Below are 13,429 nucleotides of genomic sequence, written 5' to 3'. Positions count from 1 at the left end.
TTAAAATATGTTTTTATACAGCATCGCAATTATAAATGAGTATTAGAAATGGAAAATACTACTTTCTATAATTGATTACGCTCTTCACATTACAAGTTTAACATAACCTTAAGAAATTAAAAACCTTGGAGAAGTTTTATGAATTATAATTTTATGTATCAGAATTACATACAGCCTTAAAAAAATTCCCTATCAGTAACAAAGCTTATAGCTGTTAAAGACCTATATAAAGTGAACAAAAAAATGCATTATATCCACTAAAATGATACCAAATTTCAAATGCTGGCAAACAAACAGAGCAACCAAATTCTATACTGTGATCAGCTTTTACTAAGTGCCAGCTCCAGGTCTGGGCTTCTGAAGGAAGCAATATTCTACAAGGGAGAGGGGGATTCACCACATTTCTAGCATTTGGAGCATTTGTTTATCTTTTTCCTCATTCCTAACCAGCTGATTTCAGGTGCCCTGATTAACAGAGATTACTCCTTACCTTCTCCCTGTAACCAGGTTCCAACTACTATGGAAATGTTCTGCTGCTATGGGCCTGTGGTGCCTAATGGTTATGGGGCATGTTATAACCCCCAGCCAGAGCATATATTATTCTGCATCTCAAGCTTCAAAGACTGTAAAGAAACCTCCTCAGACATGTTTGCAAAAGCTGTGGAAGAAAGTCTCCTAGAAATGAGAGATATGTGCAGCAAATGCAACTCTACTACCGCAAAGCCACTTGCAAAACAAGAAGCAGCCACACAGCTACAGAGTGACCGCAAACTCTAAGAGGCTGTGGGAATTATTCTCCTGACTCCATCTTACGAAGAAACAATGACATAGTTGTTCAAAGGCAAGACAGTACTAGTAATACATATTAGTGTAGAACCAAAATGTCATTTGTTTTACATTGTTGCCAACATTTAAAACCCTGTAAGTATTAAATCTACCATTTCTTGCTTGAGAGTCAGCAAAAAAGGTTTGGTCTTGCCGGCTGAAATGAAGAAGGAAGTAATACGGGTATGTGTTGTACTACAGTTTCTAACCATAATTAACTTATGCCATTTTATCACCTAAAAAATTGAGTAAGTTTGTATATAACATAAAATAAATACTAAGGCACACCAATTAATGAATATCCCCTGCAAGTAGTTCTAAAATATTCATATCTATTCCTGCAAGATTTGCATGTAAAGAAAAAAAAACAGAAAAGAAAAAAAGGAATTTCCCCTGTTGAGAATGTTGAGCGTAACATTGTAAATAATAGGCTGATGCCATTAAATCTTGAAAATTTGCATGAAGAGCATTTAATACCACCATGTTATTTCCTACATATGAAAAGCATATTATTTTCAAGAGTGGTTGCTGTGTATTTCCACAAAGAGAGTTTAGGAAGATTACACTACTGTTTGCATGTTCCCCCCATTCAAAAATGCTACAGAAATAATTTAGCCTTTATTCTGGTTTGTGCTGGCCTCAAGCACAGCCCCACTCTGAAAGCAGCACATTGGAGATAAGATTCATCACAGAGAACTGGGATAATTTTGTCTGTAATTAATTGACTTTATTTTTTTCCATCAGTGAGCAAAATCCAGTCTGGCAGAGAGGCAAAGCACAAAGCATAAGTGCAATTCAATCCTACTTAAGATCTTTTTTGTTTGCACAGGAATGAATTTAGTCACTGTGAGTAGCAGGAGAGCGTATGCAACCACACAAAATCAAAGAGCAATAAAAAACTAGAATGAAGAGGCAAACTTGCAATATAAGGACGTCGCCAAGCTAGAGCTATAAATACCAGTTTAATAGTACTGGTACTCAGATCAGCTTTGCATCATCCCACTTGGGAGGGATTTATATTTTATATTTTTTAATAGTAGATGTAGGATATCATAATCTCCAATATATAGTAAATTTAGTTGGAAAAATAATGCAGTATGTGGTAATTTCCATATTCTGTGGGTGTTATCCTGAGGGTTTTTTCATTATCTTTTATTCCCTACAAATCTTTCCAAGGACTGATATTTTGAATTGCCTTCTCTCAAACTGAAATACGTTGCCTTGCTTAGAGGTGTTCAGTCATTCTTAGAATACAACTTACTTGCTGACTAAAGACACTTACTTACTAACTCCAGAGTAGATCCTTTGCTAGGCAAGCTGGAGCATGCTGGGAAGCCCGGACTGCTTACTTGCCTGTGGAGAAGTGGAGACATTTTTTCTTCCTTTGTAGACTGAACAATCACATGCTTAAGCACTCTCAAGCCTAAAAGCAGGAGAATAGATTTATTATAATAAACTAGAAGTGCAGATACGTTTCTGTCTAAGAATTTAGATAAAGATGCAGTAGATTATATATCTCCATGCTTATTTTACTGCCTCTTTGCAGTTGCACACATGCAATTAAGCAGTCTGCTGGATAAAGGCTACATGCAATCCCATATACGAAAGCACAGTGGGCCTGATAATCAATTGGAGGAAGTCAGTTACATTGGCGCAAATCAACTCAGTTGATTTGCAGTGATTGAGAGCTGGGCTCATTTTTTTAAAGTTAATGTGTTCCTTTAAAAATATGTATGTTTCATTACCCCATGAGCCGTTGTTCAAACCAAAGATGAAATCTATTTTTAGATTATATAAATAGTATTTTGGCATACAAGCTGCCCCAAAGTTAAAATGTAAAAAAAATTAAAAAAATTAAAAAAAATTAAGAAAACTGTTAGCAACACCAAATGTTCACTTAATGTTCACTGTTCAAAATATGACTTTAAATTGTTCCTATACTATAATTATGAAAATTACTTCGAAACATTCCTAGTAATTTTGCTTTGTTCTGTCTCTTGTCACTACAAAGGCATTCTGTATTTTTAACATACATTTTCAACACTATAATCTCAAGATGTTTTCATAGATTTGTATGTTTAAAATTATAACCATATTTTAAGTCTATAAAAATGCTGCAAATAGTTATTTGATTATTTATTAATTTGCTTCTATTGAAATATGTAATTTTATTTTGTATTCCTAGTTCCATAGGTACTAATATTTATTTGCAAATATTACCTGTGTTTTCATTTTACTTTTTTGGCTAGAATTCTAAAAGTAGTTCAGACACTGCACTCAACACACAATCACTGAGAATTCAGGCAGAAACTACAACCACATCTGAAATTTTATACCAACTTATAATTAAGAAACCCTTACTTGTCTACGGCTGCCATAACAGGTGTTTTGGATTCTGCAACACTGGAAAATACTGGTGGTGAAAAATACTGACACCATATTTTTACTTGAGGAAGAAATCAGCGACCACTCATACTTTCTATTTATTTAGCTGGCCATTCCATACTTGTATCCTAGATACTTGTTAGTGTTCAGCCTGAATACCTGAAATGAACAGCTTCGATGAACTCAGTCCCTCCAGAGGAAGGCATTGGCATATATGCTTCACCTTAACCATGCTAAAAGCAGTATCTGCAAAGTACCTGACTTCGTACTCACTTCAGATGTACTTAATTGGAGGGTCCTGATTAAACTACAGATGGATCAAATTCACAGCACAGGGTGTTACACACTTCTCAGTTTCCCAGCAGGGGCTTCACGAAGGACTGTGCTGCTTCTCAGTTAACAGAATCCCCTATGCCTGTGTGGTATGATCCCGTGCTGCAGCTGCATCTATTAAGGATTTCAGGAAATAGGTAGTTTTCTTAGGTACTTATTTAAAATTGTTTGTATTATACAAATGAAGTTATCTTCTGAAGTTTAAAAATACACAGTCTGTGCACATGCACTTATGGAAATCAAATGTGAAGCTTTCAAAATGTTTCCAACCAGAAAACTATGAAATAGATTGTTCATTATAAGAAACGGGAGAAAATCTTGATTGACAGAGTAAGTGCAATTACATTAACGTAACGAGTGGCAATGATTTAATGAGACCTCTTGGTGGGACCTGGGACATACAAACCCCCTGCAAGAAAATTTTAAGGAGGCAATTGTTTCACGCTCTCTGTAGGTGTACACCCACATACATGCAGTACTGAGATGTAGAAATTAAAAAGCCAATTTTTGTGAATTTCTATATTCGCAGTGAACAAAAGCAAGAGAACCTTGACTTCCAAAGAGTGGTGGTTCAAGGCTGCGAGAGCCCGACCTCTCTCCGTGGGTGCTGCCATTATGCAGGCCACGGCTGGGACAACGCAGCCAAGCTTCTTCTGGTGTATGAGTTGCAGAAGACATAAAAATATTTTAGTGATACTTTTATTTTTATAAAATACTATAGATTTATGACAAATGTAAATGTGCATTTATAGTACAGTTTGTCTCTGTTTTGTGCTCTATCGAAATATATTTATCTGCCTATATTAATATATACAACCTGAAGTGTATACCGGTACCACGAATTCACCTTATTTAAAGACAGCGCTCCGCACCGCAAATAAAAACTACCGGAGGAAAGCTCTTGTCGCCTATTTTGTGTGCCAGGCAGCCCCCTGCCCCCGCCCCTCACGGCGGGGCAGGCGGGACAGCGGCCCTAACGGCTCCTAACGGCCCGCGGGCGCAGCGCCCGCCTCGCGCCTCCTGCCTCAGGGCCCTCAACGGCTCCCGGGCGGCGCGCGCGTGCCGCCTCAGGGCCCGCCAGGTGCGGGGGGCTGCGGGGTGTGTGGAGGAGGGAGTCCCGCAGACGCCGGCCCCACCCCCACACCGCCCCGCATGTCTGGAGACCAGCCAGGCTCGGCGCTGGGCCCCTGAGGGAGGGCAGGCCCAGCAGGCCGGGCGGCGGCCGGGCCCAGCAGGAGGGTTTTGCCCTGGTTTCTGCTTGGTGATGCTGTGCTGAAGGGTGTCCTTTCGCGGCTGGCAGGCTGCTAAAGGGAGGCTCTAGAAATTGCATGTGAGAAAGGGGAGAGCTGGTCCTTAAATATCCCACAGAAACTTAAACACTTCCATCACTTATGTGTGCTAAAACAAGCTTGTATTACACTGTATATGTATTTTTCTTTTCCAACTACACAAACCTCATTAAAAACACAGACTTTTCAGTCAGCAAGAAACGGCCCTGCCGCAGATCTGACAGAGGAGCAGTGCTTCAGGGTATCACCAAGCGAGTCCTGCCAAAGTTTACTATCCAAACCTAACATATCACCCACAGACCCAGGCGTAGCTATTTATTTCCAATTCATCATCAATTAAGGACTGGCATAGTCTACTTTCTGTTTATTAGGGAATGAGCAATAGTTTTCCTCTGTTCTAATGCTCTCCAACTATAAGAGGATACATAATACAAATTTCTGCCTACCAAAATTAATCTAAGGTTGCAAGATAAATCAAATTGTATGCGTGTGATCTGAAGTATTCAAGTAAGTAAAATTGTGTGATTATAAAGGCTTTAAATCACATAGATGCATCAAAAAAAAAAAGGAAGAAAAAAGATAAACTCAGTATCAGACAAATCACTATTTGCTTGACACTGGAAACTTAGAAAGAGCATGAGTTAATGCAAAATATAGGCTACTGGCAATTCATTCCAGCTACCTTACTGGGGTTGCTAGATCACAGCAGTGTACCTGACATGGATGGAGAGAGACCAGGCCTCAAGCTAGGGCAACTAGTAAGGTTGTTGTTTGGTTTGGTTATTTTAATTTAGAGCTAACAGTGTAGAGATGACATCTCTTTTGTCCATTTTATAAATGTGAATTAATTGTCAGAGGTTGCCATTAAAGCTTCCTAGAAAGCAGGGAGAGCTGTCTGATAAGGATGACCAAACAGCAGCTGAGGCTGAAAGTATTCTGCTTTCTGAACCAGACTCCTTCCTCAACCATTTTCTGTAGCTTTTCAATAAGTTGAATTAAAATGCTGCAAACAGCTGTCACAGGTGGAGGCAGTTAGGTTAAATGTTTGAGAAACACCAACCCTTGCAAGCTACGGTGGAGCCAGGATAGAGGAAGCGGTACCTCCACCTGCCTTCACCTTTAAAAGACAGACCAAAATGACTCATGAGTATTGGGCAGTATGCTGTCTCAGCCTTAACACATAGCTGATAAAAGCCTGGAAAGGTGAGAGCCTGAATGTTTAACTATACAGAAATCTGCTTCTGCCTTGTAAAACAAGTCAGTAGAATAAAATGAATTAAAAAAATTTTAAATCTAGGGGGGCGCAGGCAGAAGCACGTGGCATTTCTATGTTGCTGGAATTGTATTATCAGCCAGTTCTCATATTTCCCCAGTTCTGATTAATTTACAACAACACTATACAATGTGCTGTAATAAACCCAAAATGCACCTAATTCATCTAAACAAATATGTGGATCGAGAAGGGATTTTGTCCCCTCTTCTGGCTTGATTCTCAGCTTCACAAAATCTCAAGTCTTTAACATCCTGAGGAATTAGTCTTTCAGCAAAAGCAAAATGAATTATGCGTCAATGAACAATTGGGTTATCAAGGTTGTTCACTTAATGTTCCAGCTGTTCTATAGCACCATCTTAACGTTTATTGGAGATTTCTTTTGAATTTAGTCTTATGCCATGGTACTTACAAATAAAAGCATTGCATTTCTTACAGCTGCTGTGCCAGTTAATAGCAAATACAAGTATATAATGAATTTGTTGCCTTTTACTGCTAGAACTAGAAATGACAGAGGGTGGAGGCTTCATTCAAAGGAGATCCATTAACGTAATAATAGTGAAGCCAGAGATTAAAGCTGATAGGATTTGTGGGGAGTTTTGTACAGCACTTAACTACATCAACACTGTTATTTGCTCCTTGCCCTCCTAAGTGCTGAAACTTGGATATACTGGGAGTTCAGAGGAAACTAAGCAAATACAGTACTGGTCACTACTGCTTTGCCCTTTTCCAGCTGTCCTGCAGGCAGATGGACATCAGCTTATTCTGGAAGAGATACCAGACCGGAATGCTGTAGATCTGGTGGTCAACAGGGAGACTGTATTTCACTCTTAACATCAGTGACCTGGATATTGCTAAGTACAAAGTTTTAATTCATCCCAGTCTCTCACTGAAAGCACTTACATTTTTAAATGAGCATAAACAGTCCAGGTTCTGTCAACACTAACACTTTTAAGCTCTGCACTCCTTTATATTTGAGGCAGTTTGAAGGGCACAGTCAGAGAGGATAGTTTGGGAGTTAAGGCCATGCTCGGGAGAGCACCGTTTGGGGCCTTCCTGCATGCACCAGCACACAATCACAAGAAAACCTGCTAGGTTTCACTCCACAGAGATAATAGGACATCCTTTTGCTTTCAAAATAGAAAATATGTTTCTTTGCTTGGGCCTTAGTTTCTTAGGTTCTTTGGGTAACTCTCTGCAAGATGCCAGAGAGTTATTCTTTTATCATTTTTTGCTGTAGGTGAGACAAGGATTTCAGGGCTCAAATTTTGTCATCTCCTGTGCAACTGGCTTCCAGAGAAAGGCTGAAAGCCACAGCTTCTCACCTCCCCGACTTTTCAACCGCCTCTCTAGGGCGGGGGACAGGAGTTGTGGAGCGAAAGCAGAAAGCTGACCAAGAATAAGGGGACAGGAGTTGTGGAGCGAAAGCAGAAAACTGACCAAGAATAATGACATTTCCAGCACCACAGCTTGGTTGGTTTCATGTTTCTGCAAGGAAGGCAGACATACCAGGAACCGGTAGGTTTGAATTGGAAATTTCTTCCAACAAAATACATCTGGGTTTTTGGTGCCAGTCCTAAACCTATGCTGGCCAGCGAAGTAGTGGCTAATAGGCCATGGTACAGTCTGCTGAGCCGCCTGCACTGCTGCATTCGCAGTTTGCTCTGTTTCAAATCCAGATCAAAGCTGAATCAATCTCAGCTAATCCGGGTAGAGACAAGCTGAGTCCAAGTACTGTGAGGGAGAATGCAAAGGAAAATAGATGCTAGGATAAGAAGTAGAAATGTAAAATAAGAATAAAATTTACTTGCATATACTTTGTAAGTTGTGTTTTTCTCCGTTAGGAGGTGTTGTCAAGTTGGATCCACTTTGTGAAGAAGCCAGAAAAGCAGTGTTAAATGCTTACTGATTTACAGGTACATTCCCTTTTACCTTGGTTTTCTGTCAGGCAATTTACTGGCATTACAAAGGTATTAGAAGTGTCAGGATTCAGTTGTTTCTTTACGCTTCTATATGCCTCTTAATGAAGCTCTACGTAATGTTACACCCACGTGTCAACCAAATAAGAATATACCGCCTTTTCCAGAACCAGTCATTTGTTACCACCCTGAATAGTACAAATTCATGTAGAACTGTGACTTGCATGTAGTTCTAATAATTTGATTTTAATTAAAAGAAGAATGAAACTCCTGGGTATCTTGCATTCTTTCAACTTTTAGATAATAATTTCAAAGTCATTGATAGCTGATGATCAACCCATACATATTCATACAGATGTCCCAAAGAACATTGGTGCATCATTAGACACAGCCCAAAGGCACAGAGAGAAAGAAGTTGGCATAGCCATAAGGACAGGATTAAAGCTGATTGAGTATTACCACAGTTGATAATCCAGGTATCTCAAAAGTAATGCTGCCTTTTCCTTTCTATTTCCCCCCCACCAATAACTAGAGTATGAAGCTTCTATTTTGCTCCTGATTTGTCAACACCTATTCTCAACCTGAAGTTCATTTTAGAAACACTCTGACTCAGGTACTAATTCAGCAAATAATCCTATGCCAGAATGCTGGTACTCAGAGCAATTTTCAGTTTGGCCCATATTAGTTATGAAAGAAAGAAGTGGTTAGTCTTTGCATCCTAACAGAGAGGTATCACCAAAGAAGTAGCATTTCTTGAGGATCAGGAGCTCTAGGCTATATTATGACCAAATCGTGAAAGACAAGAAATAGATGAGAAAAGATTTTTCGTGTGACAGTGAGGTATCTTCTAGCAAGACAAAAAATTAGCTCCATCAGACATTTTGAACACAGCTGGCTAGAACGCATAAAGAGATCTCAGGCCCCGTTATTGTGCCTTTGAAAGGAAAGGAAAAATAAATACAAATTTGAAGTAGCCCTTTCAGTTTGGTACCCGTCCCCCAAACACTACCTGCGATCAGTTGCCATGGCGCTAGCAGGCAGCTGCATATTTGAAGGCACTGTAGTAGCCACTTGGACAAAGGCATTTGCTTTTTTTTTTTAATGTGTGAAATAACCACTTTTTTCCTCCAAGACTCCGTCATTTTTAAGGGGATTATCTGCCCCACAGATAATCATGGCCATTTGAAAACTGAACCTAGCCTGCAAGGCCATTCTGCAGTGACTTTCCTCCAGACTGTTATGATAAAGTCAAATCAGGGGGAAGAAAACAGCAGCAGCAAATTATTCCAGTAGTAACACCAAGTAAATTGCTGTGCAGCTTTTATGGTTTGACTAATTGTCTCATTAAGACACATTTCTGATCACTGAAATGGATCTCAAGTATTTTTAATCACTGAAAAAAATTGTACCACTAAGAGCCTCTCTCCCTCCTATCCCTGGCACTATTTGCCATGGAAAACACACAAAGCCTCCTGTTGATTGAAGCCCCGCTGCTGCACAGTTGGCAGTCAAACGGCACTAATGGCACAGTAACACAATATGACTAAAATAATTTGCCTTTTAGAGTAACAATCTCTTATAACATGATGAAGCTCTATCATGCGCGTTTCCTTATGTTTTGCAAATGGCGCAAAAAAAAAAATCTGTCAATTTTTCCAGTAATTTCTTCAAAAAGGGGAGGGAAAATAAAAAATCATTAGCTATCAAGGAACAAATTAACGACACTTGATACATTAAAAAAAAAGATGAAAACAACTGTACCAAGCACAGGCTGAACAGCAGCATGGTTGTATGGCACCCAGTCCACTCCCCCTTGCAGGACGCACCTCCAAAGAGTTTATCACATTTAATTACAGACACTTTATTGAAGCACTTAATTCAGGAGCTGGCTTGCCCTCGGCTACCTCTGTAACTGATGGAGAGAGGCATCTCCACAGATCAGTTCAGATCTCTACTGAGCACAGCCTGTAGGATTTCTGGGCTCCTAGTTTAGGTACTTTTTTGGTGTTTGGTTTCAAACAATATTAAAAGAGATGAAGCTTCTTCCTCATATGAGGAGCACGTTTCAAATGGAGCGAGCTGGCATTATCCAACGCACTACCGACATGCTCTTTACACCCTCAGCAAACAGGAAGATTTTGCTCTTGGCCATCACTCCCAGTGGTTGCACAGGCCGTACGTTGCAACAAGACATTGCCCCTTACAGGAGTGGTGTTTATTCCATACATTATCATCTTAAAGGCAGTGGCCACGTAATTTTCAAGTAACTTCTTCTCAGAAGCCCGATGCCAAAGTGGCACAGCCACTATAAGAGATGTACACTTTCATGGTGGTCAGCTTGATCAAAAAAACCTGCAAAGGCCTAGGAGCTCGTTTGTGGAGATGGAAGTGATGCATGGGAAGGAAATCACTCTGTGCAAATACTGCAAAAAGAAGAGTTGAAAAGGTCTGCTTTATTCTCAGCCATGTCTTGCTTGTTTTAAAGTGACTGAACGATGGTAATCATCATGGGTGCGCTTTTGATCGATACTTGGAAAAATAAAGCAACATACAGCTGATATCAACACAGTCCTCAGAAAAGAATTTAAACCTTATTAGAGGAACAAAGTTGAATTATTTTAATAGCTGGGGTTTTTTTGTTTGTTTGTTTTTAATAAAAGATATCAATGATCCTGTACATAGTTAAATTTCCTTCCTGTTCATTTTGCATATTGGCCATCCAGTAACACAATATCAAACACAGCAGCACTAAGAACTTCCATATATAATTTTTACATATTAAAAGAAAGTCTGTGACAGACTCACTTTGCAGTCTGTAGGAAGTCTCTTCTCCATCTCCTTCAGCTGAAATGGAGATAACAGCTTTGAGTCACAGAGATCCTGCATTCCCAAAAATATTTTCCAAATCTCCAGTAAAATGTGCTGTACAACTAGCCATATGGCACTCCGCAATTACTGCAGGGAAATGCTTTATTCCAGTAAATTCTTTCTTTAAATAATTTTTTTTCAGCTTAAAAGAGAGGGATTCCCTATCAATGCCCACACATGTTATGAGTGGAAAACAGCCCAAGAGAATACAAGCAGGATTCTTCTGCTCTGTCAAGGCACATCTTTACAAGACTCATAACTCAGTACAGGCTCATTCAAGTGAAAGACAAGATGCATTACTAATTTAAGATGAATTTGAAATGTGGCCGTTTACCTGCTACAACTTTCAATTTTGATCAATTTTGTAAGGCAGTTAAAACAACCAAAAGATGGGGTTGTCCTGCACCCACACATAGGCACTATTTGGACACATCAATATTTGCTCACATGTGCATGTAAATGTAAATGCACCCAGGAGGGCATCTACCAAGGTCATATGAAGTATAGCCAGAAACATTACATATTAGTGGTTTTCCTCGCATGCTTTGCTATTAATTCTGGGGAACAGAATATGCTGCAGAGATGTCTCTCTACTTCCCATTGGGCTTCGTCACAGAGACTGGTACCACAAAGTTGCAAAGCTCTGCATAAATCTGTTGAGCTCATGAGCTACGCAATATTGTGCTCACTACGAAAAATACAGTTTTACTGTTAAGTCTAATGAGGGGCCTGAGGGCTGTGATAAAGGCCTAAGGGAAAAAAAAAAAAAAAAATCACACTTCATGTAGCACATAAATATCAGAACAGTGATGCTGGAGAGAAGGAAAAATACTAGGTTTTGGGGTTTTTTTTTTTGCTAATAGTCCCTGCAGAAGCTATTTATGTGCAGCCATATACTGATGTGCATACTCCGATATATTTTCCTGAAGCCTGTAGAGTTTTGTCTAAGCAAGAGCTTCAGAATGTGTGTGTAAATAAATTAAAGAATGTCTGTTTTATAATGAGAAGGGTGTATTGTGGTATAAATATTGCAGAGTACATTAAATAAACATGGTCACAAATGACCAGGTATCTATTAAATGAGCACATCACAGGAGAAGTTAATTATCTCAGAGTGTAACTAGGAACCATTTAGAATCACTGGAGATTAAGTTGCTTTATTTCTGTTTATCTTTCCTTCTGAATAGGCAGGAGGTTGTTGCAATGAAGAGTCCCAAAGCAACACGAAGCTTTGGCTCTTCATCAACCCTAAGACAGCAGAGTTTTGTCAACAATAGTTTGAAGTTCTGATAAACTAAAAGTTTTCCTCAAAGTAATTTTGTGCAAAATATGCTGGCACAAAACAGTGTTTAAAATGTAAAGGTGCAAAATATTTATGGTTCTTGTGGTATCTTAAGCTGCTCAGGGAAAGGAAGACGATTTACATGGTGTACTTTATGTATATGTATTTCTCTCATATATCTCTCACCCCCCAAAAAAATATACACAGACTTCTTCAAAACTGGATGTTAGTGTCAGAGACATCCCAGGAGTAACATACAACTTTACATATTAGTAAGATTTTTCTAGACTTGAAGAGCTACTGTGCTTCAGTCCACGTGCAAAAATGTTAATTCTGATGGAATTTGATTTTGCCTGGGCCATGAATCTGTGAAGAGAACTGTCTGCTATTCTTCCTATACAACATAGTCAACATTGCAAACACTGTTTAGTTTTAGGATATGTTTGTGCAAACCACTCCAGCACAAAGACCAACTGATGAAGGAGGATTTAATCACATAAAATTCTTGAAAGCAAGATGAAGCCAATCCCTTTAAATTACTTAAGTACTGCTTAAACCCTGTTAATTAACATATAGTAATAAATATTTCCTCTTTAACAAGCCTACTGGGAGCAGTTTGCTAGACATTTATTTCTAGTCACGGGGAATTATGTAGGATCATTTTATCATGTTCTGTATTAGACAGTGTTATTTTATCCTCGTTATTTTATCCACAGCAGCAGAGATGCTCATTTGGGGAAAGATACTCTTTCCTCAGCGTAGGGAAACATACTCTTTCTTCAAATGTGTTTTGCTTTTTACTAATGAAGTTTACCCTTGCAAAGTCCTGCTGCCAGCATGCAGTGACGGTTCACATTTACTTGATGGCCTCTCCTGGGGAACTGACTGACTACAGACAGGGGAGCTTTACTGGGAACCCCAGCAAGGCTACCCGAGGCGTCGCTGCAGAAGTAACTGTGCAACCTGGGCAAGGTCATCTGGGGAGAGTAGAATTGAGGTCTCCTCTGTGGTACAGCCAAGGCCCAGGCAGAGGACACCCAGGGAGGCGTTTTCAGGCACTTTCTAACATTGACCTGCACTTTTTCCCCTACCGCGGGTAGCAGCGCAGGTGCAGGGAGAAATCTGAGAGCACTAAACATCACTGCCCTTCAGCCAAGTCCCTGTGCAGACAGCTGTTATTCCACTGCCTGGCCAACCGAAATGCGGTCACTGAAACCACCACTAAAACAAACCCATTATTTCCCTTGGATTGACATTA

At 39.6% G+C, this 13,429-nt stretch overlaps 1 protein-coding gene across 1 annotated transcript in view; it reads left to right on the top strand.

Annotated features, from left to right (window-relative positions):
- The window catches only part of CHAT (choline O-acetyltransferase), a 34,949-nt gene extending 32,012 nt beyond the window's left edge, over positions 1-2,937 (top strand). The window contains exon 15 of the mRNA XM_054207322.1: positions 508-2,937. Within this exon, the coding sequence (XP_054063297.1) occupies positions 508-777 (270 nt within the window). The 3' untranslated portion in view covers positions 778-2,937. The remainder of the gene's footprint in view (positions 1-507) is intronic.
- Positions 2,938-13,429: the final 10,492 nt, after the last annotated feature.

This window comes from Rissa tridactyla, chromosome 6 (assembly GCF_028500815.1).
Source record: "Rissa tridactyla isolate bRisTri1 chromosome 6, bRisTri1.patW.cur.20221130, whole genome shotgun sequence".
Classification (NCBI taxonomy): Eukaryota; Metazoa; Chordata; class Aves; order Charadriiformes; family Laridae; genus Rissa; species Rissa tridactyla.
Note: the sequence above shows the minus strand (reverse complement) of the source record. Positions and strands in the feature narration are given on the sequence as shown.